The 23,375-nt window shown below is 43.1% G+C and overlaps 1 protein-coding gene across 2 annotated transcripts in view; it reads left to right on the forward strand.

The window, feature by feature from the left end:
• LOC139393444 (Na(+)/H(+) exchanger beta-like) overlaps positions 1-22,492 on the forward strand; it is a 42,811-nt gene extending 20,319 nt beyond the window's left edge. The window contains exons 2-13 of one of the 2 annotated variants that reach the window (XR_011629787.1): positions 1,393-1,856; positions 3,732-3,982; positions 6,556-6,773; positions 7,520-7,722; positions 9,867-9,956; positions 11,895-11,965; positions 12,737-12,913; positions 13,240-13,363; positions 13,917-14,018; positions 15,129-15,210; positions 16,348-18,668; positions 18,763-22,492. Coding sequence is in view for 1 of the 2 variants with exons in the window: in XM_071141982.1 (XP_070998083.1) it covers positions 1,393-1,856; positions 3,732-3,982; positions 6,556-6,773; positions 7,520-7,722; positions 9,867-9,956; positions 11,895-11,965; positions 12,737-12,913; positions 13,240-13,363; positions 13,917-14,018; positions 15,129-15,210; positions 16,348-16,667 (2,102 nt within the window). In the remaining variant the exon portion in view is untranslated. Of the gene's footprint in view, positions 1-1,392; positions 1,857-3,731; positions 3,983-6,555; positions 6,774-7,519; positions 7,723-9,866; positions 9,957-11,894; positions 11,966-12,736; positions 12,914-13,239; positions 13,364-13,916; positions 14,019-15,128; positions 15,211-16,347 lie in introns of both variants that reach the window. The other variant, XM_071141982.1, reaches the window with a different exon arrangement.
• The last annotated feature ends 883 nt before the right edge of the window (positions 22,493-23,375 follow it).

Here is a 23,375-nt window from a genome sequence, read left to right on the forward strand (position 1 = left end):
TTGAGAAATGTCAAATAAATGCATCTACTTGTAAGTGATATTCGGGCTCTTTAAAAAAAAAAAAATTAAAATCAAGGTCCCTTTTATTATTAATGTGATCTGATTTATTGTCTCAAAAACAGCCAGATCAATCTGATCCTGGATAGCAAGAAAATAGGATTACAGGATCATTCATTCTGATCCAGATTAAGCGTTTTGAAAAACCGGGCCCTGGGACTAAGCTAGCCTGTCTGAGCCTGTATTAGCCAATGTTGAGACAACCAAACTGTGTTGCCATGGCAGCTAATTGTAATAGCTTTGATGAAATAACAAACAAGAATTGGATTAAGAAATAAACTATCAGGAAAAAAAACATTTTCTGTTATACAGAGTTAGTATTTAGAAAAAAATATATATAACCCTTTTTCGTGGTATTCAATTGGTATTTAGTCTTGTCTCATTGCTACATCTCCCGTATGGACTCAGGAGAGGTGTGCGTCCTCCAAAGCACAACCCAACCAATCCGCGCTGCTTCTTGACACAATGCCCACTTAACCCGGAAGCCAGCCGTGTGTCGGAGGAAAAACCGTACACCTGGTGACCGTGTCAGCGTGCACTGCGCTCTGCCACAGGAATCGCTAGAGCACGATGGGACAAGGACATCCCTGCCGGCCAAACCCTCCCCTAACCCGGACGACGCTGGGCCAATTGTGCGACAGAGTCTGGACTCAAACCCAGAATCTCTAGTGGCACAGTTAGCACGGCAATGCAGTGCTTTAGACCACTGCTCCACTCGGGAGGCCCCATACTAGGCCTAGTTAACGTGAAGTTGAAGTTAACCTTTTTCAGTCAAGTTTTCTTCAGTGACAATGTCATATGGTCACAACGAGAATGGTCTGTGTGTGGTTTCTCTCTGAAAGGAGTCACGTGATTCATATTATGAGGAATTTGCTTGAATATTTCCACCTCTGACAAAATACAGGTGATACTGTGGTTGTGTGACATTGAAAATGCGTCCCACTCTTCTTGTGTTCTGACTTGCAGATTCTGGCCAGATATCAAGTTTGTTTCCTCTGTGTGTTTTCACACCCACCAGCCATATCTACGAGGCCTAGATATGTTCTGGTATGTTGAAATGGCACTTGTGCAAGCAAGCACTGGCATGTTAAATTAGCTCTGAAAAAGAGAACAAATAATGTGATTCTGTTCCACTTAAGTCTATTCTGAATATGCATTTGGTGGGGCTTTCAACTCAAACCGGTTCAGTGAGTCACTGGTGATTGTTTTCTGGTCCTTATCTTCAATGAGTTTGTAGCTTCAGGTGACTGGTACATTCCAGATCCCGCCTAGAAAGTGTAAACCTTGAGAACAATGAACGAGAACAATGCATCTAATCACCTTCTCCCTCCTCAGGGTTCCACCTGATCCCCCGGCTGTCCGGCATCGTGCCCGAGTCCTGTCTGCTCATTGTGGTGGGCCTCCTGGTCGGCGGCCTCATCAAGCTGGCGGGCGAGGAGGTACCCCCCGTGCTGGACTCCAACCTCTTCTTCCTGTGCCTCCTCCCCCCGATCATCCTGGATGCGGGCTACTTCCTGCCCATCCGGCCCTTCATGGAGAACATCGGCACCATCCTGATGTTCGCCGTGGTCGGCACCCTGTGGAACGCCTTCTTCGTAGGGGGTCTCCTCTACGCCGTGTGCCAGATCGAGGGCACATACCTGAGCCAGGTGGAGCTGCTGCCCTGTCTGCTGTTTGGGAGCATCATCTCGGCCGTGGACCCGGTGGCCGTGCTGGCTGTGTTTGAGGAGATCCACATCAACGAGCTGCTGCACATTCTGGTGTTCGGAGAGTCGCTGCTCAATGATGCCGTCACTGTGGTGAGTGGTGGATGGGTTGGTATGCAGTGTTATGCAGGGCAATACAGTACAATGCAATTCTAGACAGTCAATTAATGAATTACAGTACAATCACGTTAGGGTTTCCCCCAATAATAGACAATGCCATGCAGTACAATACTATACAGCACTATGCTATGCAGTACAATACTATACAGCACTATGCTATGCAGTACAATACTATACAGCACTATGCTATGCTATGCAGTACAATACTATACAGCACTATGCTATGCAGTACAATACTATACAGCACTATTCTATGCAGTACAATACTATACAGCACTATGCTATGCTATGCAGTACAATACTATACAGCACTATTCTATGCAGTACAATACTATACAGCACTATGCTATGCTATGCAGTACAATACTATACAGCACTATGCTATGCAGTACAATATAATAAAACCAAACTATATTTTCAGAAGTAGGCTACATTCATCCTCCATATGAAGAGGACTCTGTTGTTAGTTGATCGTGTTCTTATTTCTGTGGACAGGATATTGGTTTGGACTGGCAGTCCAGGAAATCAGAATAGCATAGTTCCAAATTAGCCTGATTTTTGAATTGGGCCTAGTCTTTTAGGAAAATCCCACCATACTTCTGTCACTGGATATTGAATTCATACCTCCTAGCAAACATTTAGCTCCTCACCAGTGATTGGTTGGTTAGGTTTTTGGTGATTTTTGTGACCTTTTGTGCGAAAGCTGGCCCAGTTTAGTGGGCCACCAGAGGCCAAATCTATTTTAAATTATTTTCTCTCATGACTTCCTTCTCTTTCCTCTGAAACAGTTGTCAGATGGACCATCTCTCTCTTATGGGTTGGTCATTGAAAATATAAAGTAGAAAAAACATTTTTTTTTTTGTTTTACTGTTTGCGTCCTTGCATGAAGCAGGCATCACATAGGCCTACTAAAAATACACTACTGTTCTGTAAGTAGCTTTGGTTAAGTGTGGCATAGTGTGGAATATATTCTGAATATATTGTGATGCACAGTGGTTCCTGTTGCTATATTTACTGATTATACTGTCCCCACACACTGACTGTTTTGATAGGACCAGTTCACTTAAAATAGCCTTGGAGTCATGAGACTTAAATGAACAATAGTTCAGCCGAACCATTTTAATATTGTGGGGCAGACAGGCGCCCGTGTGCAGAATTGTTCTGCTATGTTCAGTTTATCTGCAATACCAGGACAACATGTTGTAAAAACTTTCATCTTGGAAACCCAGAACTAAAACCTCACCTTTTTCCGTCATATGCTTGATTAAGTTCTGAGGGCAGATGTGTTGGAAAAGATCATGGAAGAGTGGAAGTAGGGTGGTTGCTCCACCCCCTCTCTCTGCAGGTTTTGGGCAAGTCTATGTGTCATATGCCCCCTCCCCCGAATAAAGTGAAGATCAGTGAAGAAAAATCAGGGCCCCCGAATAAAGTTCCTTGTTAGTTGTCGCATCCCAGTCTGTTGCTATGATACCATTTATGTTGAATGCATCTGTCCACGAGGGATTGGGAACATTTATTTATATTTTCTGCAGTGACTATACCGACACGTTAGGCCATATAATATCACTGTTTTTTATGCTACTCAGTAGACACTTTTATCCACAGTACAGGGAGTGTATGCATTTTATTGGGGCCCCAGCGGGTATCAAACTCATGACCCTGGCGTGCTAGCACCATGCTTTTACCAACGGAATCCAAACCAGTTGTTTATTTTCAAACCCCCCTCCATTCTCTGTAGGTCTTATACCGCCTGTTTGAGGAGCACTCGGGCGTGGGCTCTGTTATTCTCTGTACACTTGAGCCATGTCTTGAAGGTCTCGTTCTCTCTCTCCCTCCCCTCCACTCTAGGTCTTATACCACCTGTTTGAGGAGTACTCTGGCGCAGGTGAGGTAACTCCGATGGACGTGGTCCTTGGGGTCATCTGCTTCCTGATTGTGTCGCTGGGCGGCATCGCCGTGGGCGCCATCTACGGTATCCTGGCGGCCTTCACCTCCCGGTTCACCTCGCACACCCGCGTCATCGAGCCCCTCTTCGTGTTCGTTTACAGCTACATGGCCTACCTCTCGGCCGAGATGTTCCACCTGTCTGGAATTATGGCGTAAGTAGGGAGTGTGGGGCACACACATACACACAATCTTTCTAGGGGCCAAGGTTTTATGAGTTTCTCTGTCATAAATCATAGATATTGTTGAGAATAAAAAAGTTTTCTATGAGAGTTCTGCTTAGGCTGGTTTAGTGTTTATAATGCATTGACAGAGTGGCTGTGATACATGACCTTTTGAACCTGTCCGGCTGGTCCATCAACACCATTGATTCTGTGTTTAGCTAAAGGAAAAGTATGACCATGTTTAATTCCTGCATTATCTTCTAAGTTTCCTCTCACTCATAAAGTGTACACTGAATTAGATTCTTAGCTTCTCAGCAATATTCCTGACTAAATGGTCAAATAAATCAAATGTAACCGGGTCTGTCCCAGCCAAGGACGTCCATACGAATTCTATCAAAACGTCAGTAACTCACTTCCATGTCGTGACAGGCCAACGGATGTGCAGCCCAGAGCAGGGATACAACGCTCAATTTACAGCCCCCTGTCACGCCTCTGGCCTGAACACCTCCTGTGATACATATCATTCTCATCTCCATTCCTCTCCTGTCTTCCGCTTTCGTCTCCTGCTTTTTATAAAAGGTGGTGAGGTATGGAATATGGATCATAAACATCGGTGCTGCTGATGAATTGAGTTTCCTGTCGGTGGGTTTTACAGGGGCAATGGTAGGACTGTAGGACAGTCTGTTCCCAGTTCTGTTGGCACTCTGTCCGTGCCTTCCACCCTAAATAGGAGTTGGATTAGTATAGGGTGCTTTTTGTCCAGTGCTTGTACATGAAATCTCGCCCCCCGGAGTGAAATTGAGCGGAATGATGGACAGCTGCAGTGTGTTGTGTAAGGGAATGAGGTAGCTAGCTGCCCTTAAAGTCACTGAGGAGGGTTGATTCACGATAGACACGAGGAATAGAGAAGTGGCTGCAACGCTATACAGGGGAGTGGATGTGGACATCTTAACTCTGGTTCCGTATGTCCAATCACACTGAGTCATTGGTTCACACGTGGAACAAACTCGTGGAACAAGCTGAGGAAATGGAGCCCTTGTTTCATAAGCTCTTACACCACAGTTTCCAAAACAATCTGTATCCTTGTTGCAATGGTTCTACAATACGTGAAATACTTGCTCTCTTAGCATGTAAATACTTATATATATATATATATATATATATATCGCTGTATTGTTTTTTTTGACCAATTTAATTACTTTCTATGCCATGTCGTTGACGTACGAGACTATAACTTTGTCATTAGCATGAACTTTAATGTAATGTAGCCTATATTTACAATGTAGGTAGTTGGATTCATGTAGTAACATGGGGCCTCATTTACCAAAGGTGTGTGCGCACAAAAAAGACACATTTCGTGCTCAGTTGTCCCACAAACGGGAAAGTGTATGTTTCTCCACATACAGCTCAGACCATACTTACGCACAACTTCTCGTGGTTGATTAATTGTACTGCAAGCAAATGTAGTTTTTTTATTGTTTGGAGGAAATGGAAGTGTTTGATGCACAGGAATTATTTTACTGGTAGGCTAGTAGAAATCGGCAAAATGTAGGCCTAATGATAAAACGGATTCCTTTGCCGTTGCTAAGACGATCACATAGCATCGTGTAGTCTTAACCTATTTATTTTACATTTGTCATATAGGCCTAAGTCATAATCCTATGGCAGGACATGTCTCTCCTTTTCTGATATCTGGTTTATTCCCGCGACACAACAAATAGTAGACTACCATTTACCAACTGCTCATTCAATAGCCAAGAATGCTCGAAAGTGAATAGACCGGTCACCTATTTGACAGTATGTGTAGGCTACAGTGCTGTGCGATAGGAGTGCGACGACATCCTATATAATCTGAGCCTATACCAAGGCAAGAGTTGTAAACACAATCACGTATTGATAGGATATGTCTTGCGATTCTCACGATTCTATATGTATTGCTTTCCGGTACGGCAATTGGATGTTCCCAAACATATTGCTCACTATATGTCGGCTGCAGAGAGACAAGTGAGGGCATGAGAAAACAACTAGTTTTGAACACATCAGGGACATAAAAGTAAAAAAAAAAAAACAAACATGTTGGCCCACTATTTGGTGCAAGTACAACTGACTAGCGCCATCTAACGCTACCTACAGTAGCAAAAATCGATACTCGGAGTCAAATATCGATGTAATATCGTCCAGAAATAATATTGCGACGTCTAACTGTAACGATCCCCCCCATCACTATATTGCATCAATATCAAATCCAATCAAAATGTATTGGTCACGTAGCCACTTTAGCACGTCTTATAGCGAGCGAGTTTGCTTCCTGAAATCCGTAGCCCTTTAAATATCTGCCATATTTCCTGGCTCAGGGAACCTCGGGTAGCTTACGCCAGGTGCAGCCAGTAAATGAACAGTTTAAGTTGCAATTAAATACTAAAATGTACTTGTGTCTGGAGTTTTCATTCTTAGATGCTACAATTCAGAATAGACATTCAATGTCAGAAAACAAGAAAAGCTTTCTTTCTCAGAGAACAAATGTATCATCATCCTCTCTCTCTCTCTCTCTCTCTCTCCCCCAGGCTGATTGCATGCGGCGCTGTGATGCGACCCTACGTGGAGGCCAACATATCCCACAAGTCCCACACCACCGTCAAGTACTTCCTGAAGATGTGGAGCAGCGTGAGCGAGACCCTCATCTTCATCTTCCTGGGCGTGGCCACGGTGGCCGGGCCGCACGCCTGGAACTGGACCTTTGTCTCCGTCACCGTCATCCTTTGTCTGGTGTCACGTGTCATTGGTGAGTCGGACACGTACACCTTCTTCACTGTACTGTACCAGTCTCTACATCAGATTCCAAAAGATAGTGAGAGAAATGACGTGACCGGCCCAACTTTCTCATAGTTAGTTATAATTTGATCAAGTTGTTTCAGTAGAGGATGCGATACAGATTTTTAACATCCTCATTTTGACACGGGCAAGTTATTATTGGAGCCAGACTGAAATACCAGTCACTACATTTGTTAGGTAATGAGACCACTATTAGAGGAAGTGCCCCTTGTTTTTTTCCGCTTGGTCCTCACGTTGAGGAAGCCCAGGTTTCAAAACTCGTCAGATACACGTCCCTAAAAAAAGGAAGCGTAAATATTTCTTCAAGTATTATGTCATTTCTGCAGTTATAGATAGACCCAAAGCAGACCTTCATCTGACTTTAGCCTCGTTTGAAACCTGGTGACTTGACATTGCACTATCCCCATTGACCATTCTCTATTCTCACCAAACATCCTATAGTTTTCTGATTCCTATAATCTGCTAGTTTCACAATGTGTGTGCCATTGTTTACAATGTAGTGTGTGGGCTCTACTCCTCTTTCTCAGAAGCTTTTGATCAATTTGGAAAGGGAATCCTTAACCTTTCTTAGGTTCTAAAGAGGCTGGTATTGTCTGTGTGTAAGGAGGGACCAAACATGGAGTCAGTCAGATAAAAGGCCTTGAAGGTTGACTCGCTTCTGCTCTCTCCCTCCCCCTCTCCCTCTCTCTCTCTCAGGCGTGGTGGGCCTTACCTTTATCATCAACAAGTTCCGCATCGTCAAGCTGACCACCAAGGACCAGTTCATTGTGGCCTACGGTGGCCTGCGAGGGGCCATTGCCTTCTCCCTGGGCTACCTGCTAGACAAGGACCACTTCCCCATGAGGACCATGTTCCTCACCGCCATCATCACCGAAATCTTCTTCACCGTGTTTGTACAGGTGGGTACTGGGCCAGTCCTTTAGCCTTGTCCCTGATCTGATTTGTGCTGTCTAAGCACCTTACCACGCCAATGACCACAGTTGTCATGCCGGCCATGGTTGCCACGCCAATGACCATAGGAGTTGGCAAGACGGCACAAAAAGAGCTGGTACCTGGCTAGCAACCCTCGAATTCTGCTTATGTCTTCAGATTTATAATGAAATCGAAGGCACTCTTTAAATTATGGCAAGTTAAAAAGACTATCAGATAAAATGTGTCACTGAGTGAACACTAAATATAGGAAGTAGGGCTGGGCGATATGGCCAAAATCTCATATCCAGATATAGGTAATTTCAAATCCTCATAACGATACATATGACGATATAGCACATTTTTTAAATACATTTTGATGAATAAATAGTTTATATACAATGACCACATGTAAAGGCCTATTTCTTCTTACATTTTGAATTATACTCCACAAATAAAAGGTATTTGGTACCTTGGGTCGAGCGTTAGCACCAACTCACGAAACCCCCGTTTCTCGACCGTGTAAATTGGGGCCGTGTCTTTGCAGATGTAAGTTGTAACGGCAGCTGTTATCTCCTTCCATCTTCCTGATTCTTTACCATATGGTGTGCCGCGGGCAAAAGCCTCTTGCAATGTCTGAGTCGGGGGTTTGTTTTGAGCACTTGACTGTACTTTTCTGGGTCTCATCGGTAGACTCTCTCCGCACTGTTTCACATGATTCTTACGCAGGTGGTTAGAGGCTAGTGGTGTTTGAGCCTGTCGTCGGGACCGGCCTGCGGCATATTTTGCAGAGGACTGTTTTCTAGTCCGTGTCAGACTTTTCATACCCAAACAACGTCCATGTGACCGAAGTAGCCCCTCTTTTAGGTACGAGCTCCGTGTCTCCGTGCTCTGTGTCACATTCACTCCCCTCCACATTTGTTTGTGTTGCAAATTTCCTTCCACACGCAAAGCGACGTCCAATTGACGAAAAATAGTGTGATTTCCGACACAACGAAATAAACGATAATAATAATATTAAACGACAGACGTTTTTCTACCGTCACACGATATATATCGCCCAGCCCTAATAGGAAGTTGACTATATTACAGAGTGCTTTTGGGTCAAAATGGGTTGCTTTGCTGCTACATTGTGCTGTTGCTCTCTTGTCCCTAGTATATTTTAAGGCCTAAAGTGTTCAATGATTTTCATGGTTTGTTGGCACCCATTGCTACTGTATGCTAGTGTGACAAAAGGTCACTGGAGCTACTACTTTGAAACAAACACACACACACAAACACACACACACACGCTGTCCGTTTGAAGCTCTGCGCGTCAGATATTCCCCAGTCCTGCAGAGCAAACTCATCTTACAGTGAAGCTGTTGATGCATGCTGAAGCAGTAGGACACTCGACATCTGGCAGAGTATCCCCAAAATGGCAGCTACTAAAATAAAGCCTTCTATAAGCCTTTTGTGAAACAAATGTCTTCAGTGAATGACTTATTCATTTTTCACTCAGCGCTGGCAGTCTGGGATGGATTGGGTGTGTGCGTGCGTGCTAGCAGGGGTATTATTTAAGGGCCAGAGTCTGTTGTCATCCACTTAGGGTATAATAGTTAACCAGATATACTTAATCTCCTTATGAGAGAGAGAATGATACGCTAAAGCCTACACACACGGACACACACACACACGGACACACACAGTGGAACAGGATGAAAGAGATTGATAGAACCAGTATGCCAAATGGTATTGTAACCAGCCCTGAGAAATCCTTTTCCCAGCATGCCTCAGTCGTGGATGGAACGGCCTCGTGCACCAACCGCCTGCGCATAACTTCATTTAAATGCAAATGTTGCTTGACTGTCTAAATACACAAAATGGAAACAGAATACAGTAGCTGTGGAAATAAATGACATGAAAGTCGCCCCTCAGCCAGTGCTTCTCTGTGCAGTGACTTTGAGGAAAGGAACAGAGTAAACACCATGCACACTAATGGAAGGTGTTGAAATGGACATTACAGGCTTCTCTTGGGTCACTGGTGTCGCATAGATTTTAAAGATGGACATTTTATCATTTGTGCGTCATGATCACAAATGTTACCTTAGTAACCTCTCCCTTCTCTCTCTCTCTCTCCTCCTCACCCTCGCAGGGCATGACTATCAAACCCCTGGTGGACCTGTTGGCCGTGAAGAAGAAGCAGGAGGCCAAGCGCTCCATCAATGAGGAGATCCACACCCAGGTGACCTTTAAACCCTGTCAACCCCCTCACATCCAGGCCTCTCCTTCTCTAACCTCTCCTCTAGCCTGACCACCCATCAGACAAGTTCATTTCCTCCTGGGATATAGTAAGAGTGCTGATATTTTAGGATCCAAATGGCAAAACTGATCCTAGATCTGCACTGCTACTCTGAGACACTTTATAAATACAGGCCCACAGGCCCTGGTCAGGTTATGACATTTTCAGTACAAGAGCAAGAAACTCACTGAAGCTGCACTGTAAGGCTGGTGTTGTTCACTGTAATTGTAGCTTGTCCTGTAAAATGGGCTTTTGCATTAATGGCTGTGGTTAAATGAATGATTTGGTTATTTCAATCTGAGGGATGTCCATTTGACTTTGAAATGAAGTATCTGTCCAGATTACAGTACTGTCATTACATGTACAAATCTGTCGTTCTGCCCCTGAACAGGCAGTTAACCCACTGTTCCTAGGCCATCATTGAAAATAAGAATTTGTTCTTAACTGACTTGCCTAGTTAAATAAAGATAAAATAAATAAATGTTGAGTGCAAAATATTTCTCTGCACTTCCCCCCTATCTGCCATTAATGGAATGATCTTCTTCTCATGTATTTTGTCTTGCTGACATTGCCTTGCCTTTTAATAATGGAACGCAGCATTCCCCTGCTTCCTCTTAACTCCGACTAATTAAACGTCCTGCATTGCTCCGTGGCTCCCAATGGACCATCCTCTCATTCTCCACTGTCTCCACTGACTCATCCACCATGGTTGCCAGATTGGCAAGTGAAATCCCCCTGCGTAGGCCGAGCTTCCTCTGATGCTACTGATCATTCTCGCTCTGCCCTGGAGTGACCTCTGAGCAGCATGGCACACCGTCACTCGGCAGCTCCTGTTGCTAATAATAGCCACAGAATAACGGCACGTACTGTACACACACACACACACACAGTGTCTCAACGGGGCTCTGTTGGTTCTCTGGTGCACAGAGGAGCGATGAGTCACCGGCACTCTAGGCTAGATGCCCTGGTTAGCAGCTTATAGCTTCTTCTCCAATGTAAATGGCAGTGATGAAAATAAACAGAGCGGTTCTAGGACTCCTGGAGTACACCGGGAGTGGATGAGGGTGTCTTAAAAGCCCGGTGGAGTCCCTCAGGGCTTTAATGTCAGAACCATTGTGTGTGGTCTCACAAATTGCTCAGTAGGTTGTTTTGATGAATGGATATTTGAGGTTGCAGTTGTTTTACTTTATAAAGTCTATCTCTTGCCTAGTTGGCACCAGGGGCTGACCCTGACGCACTGTGTGTCACCTTGCCTGAGGCTTTCATTATAATATTACCATCTGTTGTGAGAAGTTGTGAAGTTTTCTTCTACCAGAGGTAGAACTAATGCAGAAACGACTGTCAGGAAAGTCCCTTCGCTGCCCGAAAATATTGCTATGCACGTCGATTTTCGATGCGAATTGAAATAAATTCAGTGGCACGACCAAACTGCGTGTTCCCATAGCAACTCTGCATGTCAAACTGTCCCTGTGCAGAACTGTCACAGCAGTGGCCGTAATCAAAATACAGGAACAAAACTGACCACCGACTGAACGTCCTCTGTCTGTACCTATTTCTCTGCTTCAATCTGTGAGTGTGATGGACATCATCTAGGGCTAATGCTCTATCTATTGGCCAGATTGAGGCCAATTCCTGTTGCAATGCAACAGAATCTCCGTCGGGAAAAGGCTACTTAAGGGATAATCCAAAAATGACAAAATGGCCTGTGTGATGTGGAAAATATACTATTTACATGTAATAGAAACACAAAAATTAGTAACAGATTAGGCTTGGTTACGCTTTTCACTTCACCTTTTTAAAAAGCATTTCAAATATCTGCTTCTCTAGTTGGTTAGCGTAGATACAATATTTGGACGTAAACATTGTTTTCTCCCCTTCTAGTTCCTGGACCATCTGCTGACTGGCATTGAAGACATCTGTGGACACTACGGCCATCATCACTGGAAAGACAAGTACGTAGCATGGACTTAAAAGGTCATGATGACGAGCGCTGTATATATTTTATTCACTGTATTAAAAAACATTTGATTACCTCTTAGGTTGAAGATCCTTAACCGTGACAACTTTCTATTACACAGTCCAGTCATCTCTGTTTGTGGTCTATTGCCTTCTGTTTGACTTTAACAAAGATCCCAAGGCTAACTCCGCAACGTGGCGGTGAAGCTGCGATCCACCAGGCGTTGGCAGTAGCACCTTAAGTGGATTATCATTCAGAACCGATGGTTGTCCTTCAATGAAACCGTCCTGAACCCAATAATGTTTTTATGTGGCAGTTACTCTCTCAAGAGAACCACGTGTAAGATTTGTTCAGACAGCTCTGTAAGCCGATTTCTTTTGTATCACCCGACAGTTGTCATATTTCACTTTCAGATCCAGTTCCCAGACAGACTTTAGAGCTTTGCAATAACTGTCTAACTGGATCGATCTCTAGTGTAGAGTCCCTCCTTGGATTTAGAGCATTATGATGAAAATACTGGTCTCATCCTACAGCGGTCTGTTTTCACAATGTGTTCCTGCCAGTGACAGCACTGTCTCCAATGTTGTGTGTGTGTGTGTGCTCTACTCATATTCAAGAGCTTTTCATCAATTAACCTTTATAAGGGTTTAATGAAGCTGGTAATGGCTGTGTAATATAGAGGGGCAAGAAATGGAGGCAATGGGATAAAAAGGCTCCAAGGTTGACTTGTTTTCTTGTCTCTCTCGATCTCCCTCTCTCCCCGCAGGCTAAACCGCTTCAACAAGAAGTACATAAAGAAGTGCCTGATAGCGGGCGAGCGCTACAAGGAGCCGCAGCTCATCGCCTTCTACCACAAGATGGAGTTCAAGCAGGCCATCGAGCTGGTGGAGAGCGGCGGGGGCGTCAAGCTGCCCTCCGCCATGCCCTCGCAGGTCTCCATGCAGTGAGTGCTCCCTCTTTCCCCCTCCAGCTCCTTTTAGCTCACCAGCTCTACACTTGATAGCCATTTCCACATTGTTGCGTTAGCCTATATCCACGCAAGCCCGTGTGTTTGTCGAGTGCCAGAGAGGTTTGAAGGTCAAGAGGCTGAACTAGCAATTACTTCCTGTAAATAACTGGTATGGGAGAAAGTGGCTGAAATCTTTCTCGTGGTTGTTACAGGAAGTAATTTCTAAGTGAGTTAGAGCTTGGTAATGGCCAAAAACAACCATAGTTATCCGTAGAGCCACAGTCAACATGTCTCTTGTTTTTCTCCTTCCTCTCTCCCAGGAACATCCAGCCCAAGAAGCTGCCGCCCGCTGTAGCAGAGCGGGCCCTGCCTCAGTTCACCAAGGGCCGTGAGGAGGAGATCCGAAAGATCCTCAGGAGTAACCTGCAGAAGACCCGCCAGAGGGTGAGCGCTGATGTAGGATCAGATTTCCCCCTCTGCTAATCTGAGGGGTAACATTAGGAGGGCAACTGCAAAGCTGATCTTGGATCCGTTTTTTTCTCGATTTGGAGTTTGCTCTCAGCAACTAATGTAGGAATTCAGATGCTCACTCTGTTTGTGAAGAGAGAAGACAATTTTACATATTATAATTATGCCATTTATCCATAGGGTCTCAGTCATGCTTGCATACATCACATTGCTTTGTTTGCCATTTCCTCATTAGTATTGTCAAACGTTAAATCTCTTAAGATTATAGTACTAACGTAGACATAAGCCTGCATCATCATGAATACAAGTGTGCATTGTTGCTGTGTGGTCCTAGCTTAGACCTCCCTGTCCCGTGGTGCGAGTTGAATGAATGTGTTTAGTCTCTCCTCTTCCCAGATGCGCTCCTACAACAGATCCACTCTGGTGCCTGAAAAGTGCATTATTATTATTATTATTATTATAGTGTGATCCTAGCTCCATAGCATTCCTGTCCCATAGTGTGTGTTGTGTGTGTCGTCTCTCCCTCCAGCTGCGCTCCTACAACCGACACACTCTCGTGGCTGATCCTTTCGAGGATGGATGGAACGACTTCCTCCTGAAGAAGCAGAGGATGATCGAGCTAGAGAAGAAGGTAAGACTAGCAGACTCTCCTGGCCTGGTTAAACCAGATTGAACACTGTGTTCACCATTGTCGTGCTCACTTAGTCTGGAATTCCACTAATTCAGTTCAATAGAACTATATTTATCCCCTCAAAGGCAAACAAAACATAAATAGACAGATACAAGGGATCCTCCCCAAAATAACAAACAGCCTATTTTCTGAAAGAATTAAGGATTAAAGGATGGAAGCCCACATGGCCAAACTCTGCTCTTTTGGATTTGGTCAAAACATTTATTCTACTGGATGAAACAATGAAATGTAGCAAAATCAGTTTTGGAAGCCATGCTAAGCCTCCCCCAGACATAGACAGAACTTCAACAGACAACCAGACACAAAGTTCTCTCATTACTCACAGCTGTAAACTTTTTTTAAAAACAATCGCATTAATTTAGCCTAACTATTATGGATTTAGTCAGTGTTCCATAAATTGCCCCCCCCCCCCCCCGACACAATCAGATCCTAATTAATTTATGCAGCTTTGTGGCCCGAAGGCCAGCTTGCATTTAATCCGTCTCTAATTATGTAATGAAAATGGAAGCAACATCTTGATTAAATATAACTGTTTGATTAAAAAGGATACTGTGGGCCGAGGACACTGTAGACTGAGGACACTAGACTGAGGACTCTGCAGATCCTAGCAGAATAGTTCATTTTGGAAATGAAGTAACATTTGAATTGAATATAACTTTTTAAAAGGACACTGTAGAGTGGAGGAAAACGCTGATCCCAACAGACCGGTTAAACACAATTTACTGACCTGTCAAACTTTAATAGCACTTTTGTATTCAAGATGTGTTTTGGTTGGGTTTTATGATATTGGCCTATCTAGTGTTTGGAAGTATTGCTGTAATGCATTGATTTCTGTATTGCTGACCTCACTAAAAGAATTTCCATTAAAACGGACAATGAAGTATCCTATTGTATCGTAAATAATATGGCTGTATGGCACTATGCTTTCATCTAAAGTGACTGGCAGTCGCCGACAACTCATATACAGTATTCACTACGTGCGTCTGATGCGGGAATCGAACTCACAACCCTTGTATATTGAAAGGGTTGCTTGTGTGTGCGTGTGAACAGATGACAGAGATGAGTAACTACCTCACGGTCCCTGCCGCACCTCCCGACTCCCCCACCATGTGCAGAGCCAGACTGTCCTCGGGTGAGTCCATCCTACACCCACATCACACCCTGACACTCCCTTTTTTTACACTTTCGTGCCGACCTCTACCATTACTGGTCTGGTGCTGATATTTCTATTCAAATGGTCCTTTCCCGCATGGTTCCAGGAACTATGATGGTTGTGTAACCAGGTTGGCTTGGTAGTGTGAACAGGAAAGATGATGGAAACGGACTTGTTCCATCTCAGACCTTTTTGGGCACCTTTGCACTTTATCACTTCAAATTATTTTTGGGAGTTATGAGTGGAAAGGAATGCAATTTGCTTCAAATGTAGTATACTTAGTTTGGCAAGATTGTTCCAGTTAATAACGTTGAAATGGCTGACAGTGATGCTATCTACAGAATGCACGATTACATTACTCTGTTATGCAGTAGGCCGCTCCACCTTTTATTGTATTTCTACTGGAAATGGCTTTGCATGTGTAAGTTGGCATGTAAAGCAGCTTTGCGCTTGGTTTTTATTTTAGACAGTGATTTCAAAGCTGAAAAGGCAGGGGCCAAAGTCATTCCAGGTATGTAGTACAGTTCCAGTGAGTGTAGAAGGTGATGGGCTGTGGCGGCCAATAGCCTTGGCTACAAACTTAGTGTATATGCATGTAACTGTTGCTTGTTTCCATTTGTAAATGCAATATGCATGATTCTAGCGTGCATTTTTCATGTGGTTGACACAATCAGGTTACGGAATGATCCAGCACCACAGTTGTGGTGTAATTGTTTGTGATTGATACATTTAAAAAAGTGTAATGTGAGTGTTTTTGTGAATGTGTATTGTATATCTATTTTTGTTCGGGGAACAGTTTAAGTATTTGTTCTAGTCAGGGTTGGCCAACCCTAGTCGTAGAGAGGCACAGTGTGTGAGCTGCTGTTCTAGCCCAGCTCAACACTAGCACTCCTGCTTCTACTAAACAAGCCATGCCATGACTCCGTGGAACAGTCACAAATACAGATGTATGGAACAAACATACACCCGACGTGTAGAATAGGAATTACGTAAGCTCTATTCATTTCTATCTGCGACGTTACACAGCTTTTGCCGCCTCAACGTGCGCTCGGGTTGGCCTTCCCTGTTTGGAGTAATGTACCGTGCGCTAACCCTTTCCTTGCCTGCCCCGCGCAGACCCCAACGCCTTCTACAACATCAAGGCGTCTTCAGAAGGCGTCCCCACCATCCAGGTGGACCTCGCCTCCCCCCAGTCCCCGGACTCTGTCAACATGCTGAACGAGTTCTCCAAGCGGGGTGCCAAGGACCAGGGCCTGGGTCAGAGGGAGGTTGCCACCCGGGATGAGGACCAAGGCCTGATGATGAAGCCGTCCTCAGCCGGGAAAGAGGAGAAGGGAGAGGAAGAGGGGGGAAACAAGAACCCAGGGCTGATGAGGTGTCTGAGTGACCCGGGCCCTAGTAATGAGGACGAGGAGGATGAACCATTCCTTCCCTAAAAAAACAACTAGCTCCACCCATTGTGAGGAATAGGGAGGGGCCTGGTTGCAGCAGCTCCTCCCCCTGAGCGGGGCACTACAGGGGAAAGGTCCACCTCCTTTCACTCCACCAACACCTCATTTGAGTTTGCTATCCCATTGGTTGAGGAACCAAAAAGCCAAAACTGTTAAGGACTTACGACATAACTTGTTTTATGAACCAAAAGAGAAAAGGAGACTAAATAGCCATCTTTTTTCAATAGTTGTCATTGCTCTTTTTTCATTTTTTAAGTGATAGGAAGGCAATCGCCGCCTTGGGTGATCTTGGGTTTGGTGGGAATTAGCCCGAATGACGGGGGAACATAATTATGCGTTACCAAAGTTTTGGACTGGTGACAAAGTTTCACATTTGTTTTCATAACGTTTACGATTGTTCTTCTACTTTCAAGAAAAGTTAGCCTTATTTTTTTTTTGTCAAACACAGAAACTCCTTTTCACTTGGTGCATTTGATCACACAATTAACTGCTTGTTTTGAATGTCAGGGTTAATATGAGACTGTTGTTTATGTGGTTGTCTTTTGTCATCGTTTGTCATTCAGTTGGTCAGAGTTCTACTCGGCGTACTCAGTGCTGTACACTGGATGTACTTCACGCTGGATGTAATGTTTTCACTGTGCTAATCTCGACGGACCTCTCTCTTCACCACCTCGCCTATGGAGACCCTAAGGCTTGGAAATGTTGAGATGCAAACCTGGCATCGCCGCTTCAAGCGTCGCCTCTACTTTAATCGAACGTACGAAATCGGCAGCATCACCGAGACGTGTATGCTGTGCAGTATAAGCTCATTTACATAAAAGAAGGATTGTGATGCAACACCAAGAGATTTGTTGATCTTGAATGGACTTCACTCCCCTATATATAAGCCAATCCCTAAAATCACACCAAATACTGTTATCCTCCTGACACCCAGACAAAAAAGGTTTTGTAATGTCTTAATTTTGTTTTGAGTTCAAATCATTTACAAAGACAAATTTGTACGTGCGCTGTAGTGGACATAAAGAAACAGTTGATAGTAAATATGAAAAATGTATATTACAGTAAATGGGTACAGTAGGTAAACATATTTGTCACATCATGTGGTCCTCTACAGAGGACATTTTATAAACAAGCTCTTATTTAAATGTGGGGAAAATGATTACACTGCTCTGAAAACTCACCAAATTATTTCTAAGATATTTACTCGAAGCAATTTGAATATCAAACTCACAAATTATAATTACACACACTTATCTTCTTACCACAACATATGCTAATTGTGTTGGCAGCCATTTTGAAACCCCAGGAAGAGAAAGTTATCCACTCATGTGATATCATTGAAAAACCCAAAATGTCCTCTCAGGTACAACAGGACTTAATACAATGGCATGTTAAAGAGAGTGTACAAAAATGAATTGGTGGGTCTCAGGAGGATATGTTCCCTTTAAGAAAATGCTCTAGTATGGGCCATTTCAGAACCATTTTGTGGTGTTTTCTCCGTATTCTCTTGCCGGTAGTCGCATCTTACAATTCATCTTACGGGTTTGATCTATTCTTTACTCTCTTGCACCTTATTTACATCAGCTGTTTTGACATTTTTAAAAGACCCTGTTGCCAGTTTAACGTTCCCCATTGGTTCTTAGCCCTCCCCTTTTGAAAATGTAGTGTTCAATAGACATTTGGGGTTTTAGGCGTCGCTGTAAAGGAGGGGACTATGGATCTTTATCGTCCAACCACCTCAATGGCCAATAATATATAATTAATTTAACCTTCATTTATCCAGGCGAGTCTATTAAAAACAAATTCTTACACTCGGACTACACCGGCTGTGCATGCGTCCACCATCGCGCGTATGTTAAGTTTTTGTCGATCCACACCAGACGTGACCATGACACGCAGGTTAAAATATCAAAACTAACTATGTTCATTTGGGGCAAGTCGAAACACGAAACATTCACGGACATTTAGCCAGCTAGCTCTTGCTAGGTAATTTGTCCTAGGAGATGGATATTTAACCAGCTAGCTCTTGCTAGGTAGTTTGTCCTAGGAGATGGACATTTAGCCAGCTAGCTCTTGCTAGGTAGTTTGTCCTAGGAGATGGACATCGGGTTGTTATTTTACCTGACATGCATATGGTCCTATTATTAGCTGGTTCTTTGTAGAACTTTTGACCCGGAGTGTTTCTCTACTCCGACGTCTAATCCATAGATGTGAAAGGGAAACCTAGTTAGTTTTTAGTTCGTTATCTTTAGTGAATCTCTCCTCGTTTTGTCTCTCAAGCTTTCGCGTGGGTTTGTGATATCCAATGAGGAGGGGACTTGCAGCGCGACTCTAATAGAACAAAGTTGTATTTTAGCTCTTGGCTACGCAGAACCTTCGTCACACCAGCGAGCACCACATGGCCGGTGAATGATGGCCTGGAGATACAGGCTTGAGGACATGGGCAAAACTAGCTATTCAATGCAGTATATTGGTGTAAAATGTGCATAGCGATTATTTTGATTATAACAATTTTTAATTGAACGATGCCCTTTAAAGCAAATGCCATGCTGTAATGTCGACGCAAACGAAGAGGTCATCGCTCCTCTGCTAACATTGAGGTCTATAACCATCACGGGCAGTGCGCTAGCTAGTTGTAAGCAAATTCACACCCGAACGCAAGAGCCAACACCTATTCTGCTCGCACGACAGCATAAAGCTAATCTAGGATTTGCGTAAGACTATGAAAACCTTGACGTGTACAGTATATGGTTGTATAGGTATTATGTATACAGTACATTACTTCTATTTTCTACACAAAGCCATAAGATCAAAAGGAACAATTGAATAATTGATTTGATTTTGATTTCAAAAGACTGCTAGCTGTATTGTCAATGTGATTACTGTCGCTCATCAATCTGAACATCAAGGGGAAATTCAACCACTTTTAGGTGCAAAGTACATTGCACCTAACATTGATTCAATAGCATAGCAACCCCAAAACCCACCTACTGTACAACCATCTTAGATTTGTAGCGTGAGTGACAACTTTAGCTGGAGTCTGTAACTGTCTCAACTAGAGAAGCCTAAGATGTCCAAGACCGTGGCCTAGTTTGCTGGTTGTCACCTTCCTCTCTGACCTCCGTGTATTGTCACTTTACGCCCATAAAGAGAGCGAGCGAGAGAGTCTTGTTACAGCTGAGGAGAGGAGGGAGGAGAGAGGGGTGTCTCCTTACAGCTTAGGGGAGGAGAGGGAGGGAGAGGTGCATGGTGGTTACTGAGGTTACGGTAGAGAGGCGAACATGAGGACGGGGTGACGGCGTAATGGCGTGCTTCTAAGAAACTGTGGCCACTCGTGCACATAAAGTACTACATCGTGTGTGTGTGTGCGTGGTGTTCTCCTTTCATGTCCCCATTCCCTCACATGGGCATTGCAGTGGCGGATACTTATAGGTTGAGTCCAGGAAGGTAAAATAGATCTTCACTGAAACCAAATTGAATGAATGATATGTTGAAATGTCAGAGCTTGTTGTCAAGGACAGGCTGCTTCGGCTGTGAGAGTTAGACGAGGACAAGGTGTTATTGATCAGAGAGGGGTTTAAAATGAAGCTTTACGTAAGGATTGACATTTGATACTTCCCTGGTAGATTTTTCTCTCCATTGTATTGTTATTTAAACGACCAGAAATGTAGTGTAGTATGAACATGACATTTACAAGGGTTCCGAAACAGGTTCTGTAAGTGCAGCCATAGAAAGTCAACGTTAGCTTGGCAACTAGCCTTGAAAATTGTTTCTAAGCCCCTTTTTTTTTTTTTGAATTTAGCTTTCGTGCTAGTGGAAGAGCAGTTTACCTCAACGCTTTCCCATCGCACTTTTATTTGGCCACCACTTAAAGACCGTCAATGGTTTCCTGCTGGAAAGGAGGAACTACTGTTATCATGAGTGTTCTGAAGACCGATCTTTAAATTTATACTGAACAAAAATATAAATGCAACATGCAACAATTTCAAAGATTTTACCGAGTTACAGTTCACATGAGGAAATCAGTCAATTGAAAGCAATTCATTAGGCTCTAATCTATGGATTTCACATGACTGGGAATACAGATAGCTGTTGGTCACAGATAACTTTAAAAAATGGGCCTCAGGAATTTGTATTTTTTTTGAGCATTCAAAATGCCATTGATAAAATGCAATTGTGTTCGTTGTCCGTAGCTTATGCCTGCCCATTTTAGAACCCCACCAACACCATGGGACATTCTCTTCACAACGTTGTCGTCAGCAAACCACTACATATGATGTGTGGTTGTGAGGCTGGTTGGACGTACTGACAAATTCTCTAAAACGACATTGGAGGTGGGTTATGGTAGAGAAATGAACATTCAATTCTCTGGCAAAAGCTCTGGTGGACATTCCTGCAGTCAGCATGACAATTGCACACTCCCTCAACTTGAGACATCTGTGGCATTGTTGTGTGACAAAACTGCACATTTTAGAGTGGCCTTTTATTGTCCCCCGCACAAGGTGCACTTGTAATGATCATGCTGTTTAATCACCTTCTTGATATGCCATACCTATCAGGTGGATGGATTATCTTGGCAAAGGAGAAATGCTCACTAACAGGGATGTAAACAGATTTGTGCACAATCTTTGGCGAAATAACCTTTTTGTGCGTATATAACATTTCTGGGATCTTTTATTTCAGCTCATAAGACATTGGACCAACACTTTACATGTTGCGTTTATATTTTTGTTCAGTGTAGTTGCCCGGTGCATGTAGTCTATCTTAAAATCAAAGTCAGGGTGTTTCTCACCCAACCATATTGTGCACCAATGGTTTAAACACAGGCATCGTTATGTTTTTGTTCCTTGCAGACAACTAAATCTCAAGCCATACAACCTTTCTAGGGACTTTAATATTAATTGGTGTATGACAATGCTATGTCTGTCACGTTGCAGCAGCCTTTGTTCAATATTTCCTGTAGGGAAGGAAGGTGAACATTTATAAGTGGCTTCAATGTCTTGCTTCACTGATTTCCTTAATTGTTCAAATGCAAATTAATTTTTGTTTCTTTTCTCAGCTCCACGCTGAATAATTTTTCACATTTAATGGATTGTTGAAGCTATGTCTGTATAAATTCTCTGGCCTCGTTTGGAAGTGGGTTCAGGAATCGCAAGGAGGAGCGTTACCCAGGACTAAGTTTGGCCATGCTTGTGGTTCTGTCTGCGTTTATTTGCATTTGTATAATTGCTGCTTCATGTTTGTTTTTTTTCCATTCGGTTCACATGCTTTATTTGGGATCCTTTGCTTTGTATTTCTTCATGTGTTCTACGATGTGTTAATGTGCTTCATTTGGGTTAATTTGCTTTATATTGCTTCTAGTACTTTATATTCGGTTCACATGCTTTATTTGGTTTCATACACTTTTTTTACATTGGCTCCATGTGCTTTATATTGCTTCATGTGCTTGACATGGGTCTATGTGCTTTTTAAAGTCACTCCATCGTATGGTTGGCTACCTTACTGGAACCGAACCAGACTGACATTAAGAGACCAAACACTTCTTTCATCTGAACTAGTGTCGTTACAAAATTATCGTTCTCCTTGCATTGATAGGTTGGAGCACTTAGATCATGGGTATAAAAACAACCTCGATAGGACTATGATGGTTGACGATCTGTCAGAAGGTCATGTTTATTATGGCCTGACCCGTTACTGGCTGTACTGTAAAATAGCTTTCTTTTCTCCTGCTGAGAATGGACAGGTGGTTGGACTTGAATAATTATTCCACAGTCATCATTTGCATATGTCCAAAGGAATTTGATTGTCAATTTTTTATTTTATTTCTCAGTGATCTCACTCCTGACGTGCACATGTGGATATAACATCTTAATTAAACATACTGCAGCCTGGAACATTATAAGCGATCAACAAAGCAGAGCAATGTATGTAGACTTCCTTTCCTTACCTCTGAGTCTGTAACAATTTGCCACACCATATTGATAAAAGCACTTTAACCGATACCTTTAACTCAAATCACTCACGTTAAAGCAAGGAGCAATAAGAAGGGGTATTTTGTTCACAGGCTTTGCATGGCTAGTGTAACACGGGATGTATGTGTGGGTGGCATTAATAGTTTACGGTAAGGTCAGGTACGAATTTGGATCCGTCTATGCCACATGCAAGACAGAGATGCAGGGATGCAGTCTAACTTTGACTTAAATCAGACTAGGATGAATGCTTTTCTTCGTGAATTCCCTTGCTCAACTACAGATGGCGTCCACAGCATGGCGATTGTATTTCCCACCAGCCACTCATCTTTTTTTTTGTGTGTGTTTTTTTTTCTTCTTCTCGTAGATCTGTTTTAATGTCGGCTAATTGATCTCCAGTGATTTGCAATGTGTACTTCGCAATAATACAAATATTTTATTTTCTATACAAGTGAATTCAATTCTATAAGTCAATATGTTATATAAATATATAATGTTACTGTAAAATATCAAACTGTATGGAAAAATTGTGCACTGTATTGTTGGTTAGCCTAGCTTAAGCATTCCAAACCTTGGATTACGAAAACAAACTAATGCAGTAATGTTGAAATGAAACGATATACCAAATTAAAGTTGTAATTTATCAAAATATATGTTTCTCTGATACAATGTTTCTTTCTGCAATATAATTACTATTGATTCTCCAGTAAAAGTAGGCCTAATT

The sequence above is a fragment of the Oncorhynchus clarkii genome, chromosome 3 (genome assembly GCF_045791955.1).
Source record: "Oncorhynchus clarkii lewisi isolate Uvic-CL-2024 chromosome 3, UVic_Ocla_1.0, whole genome shotgun sequence".
Classification (NCBI taxonomy): Eukaryota; Metazoa; Chordata; class Actinopteri; order Salmoniformes; family Salmonidae; genus Oncorhynchus; species Oncorhynchus clarkii.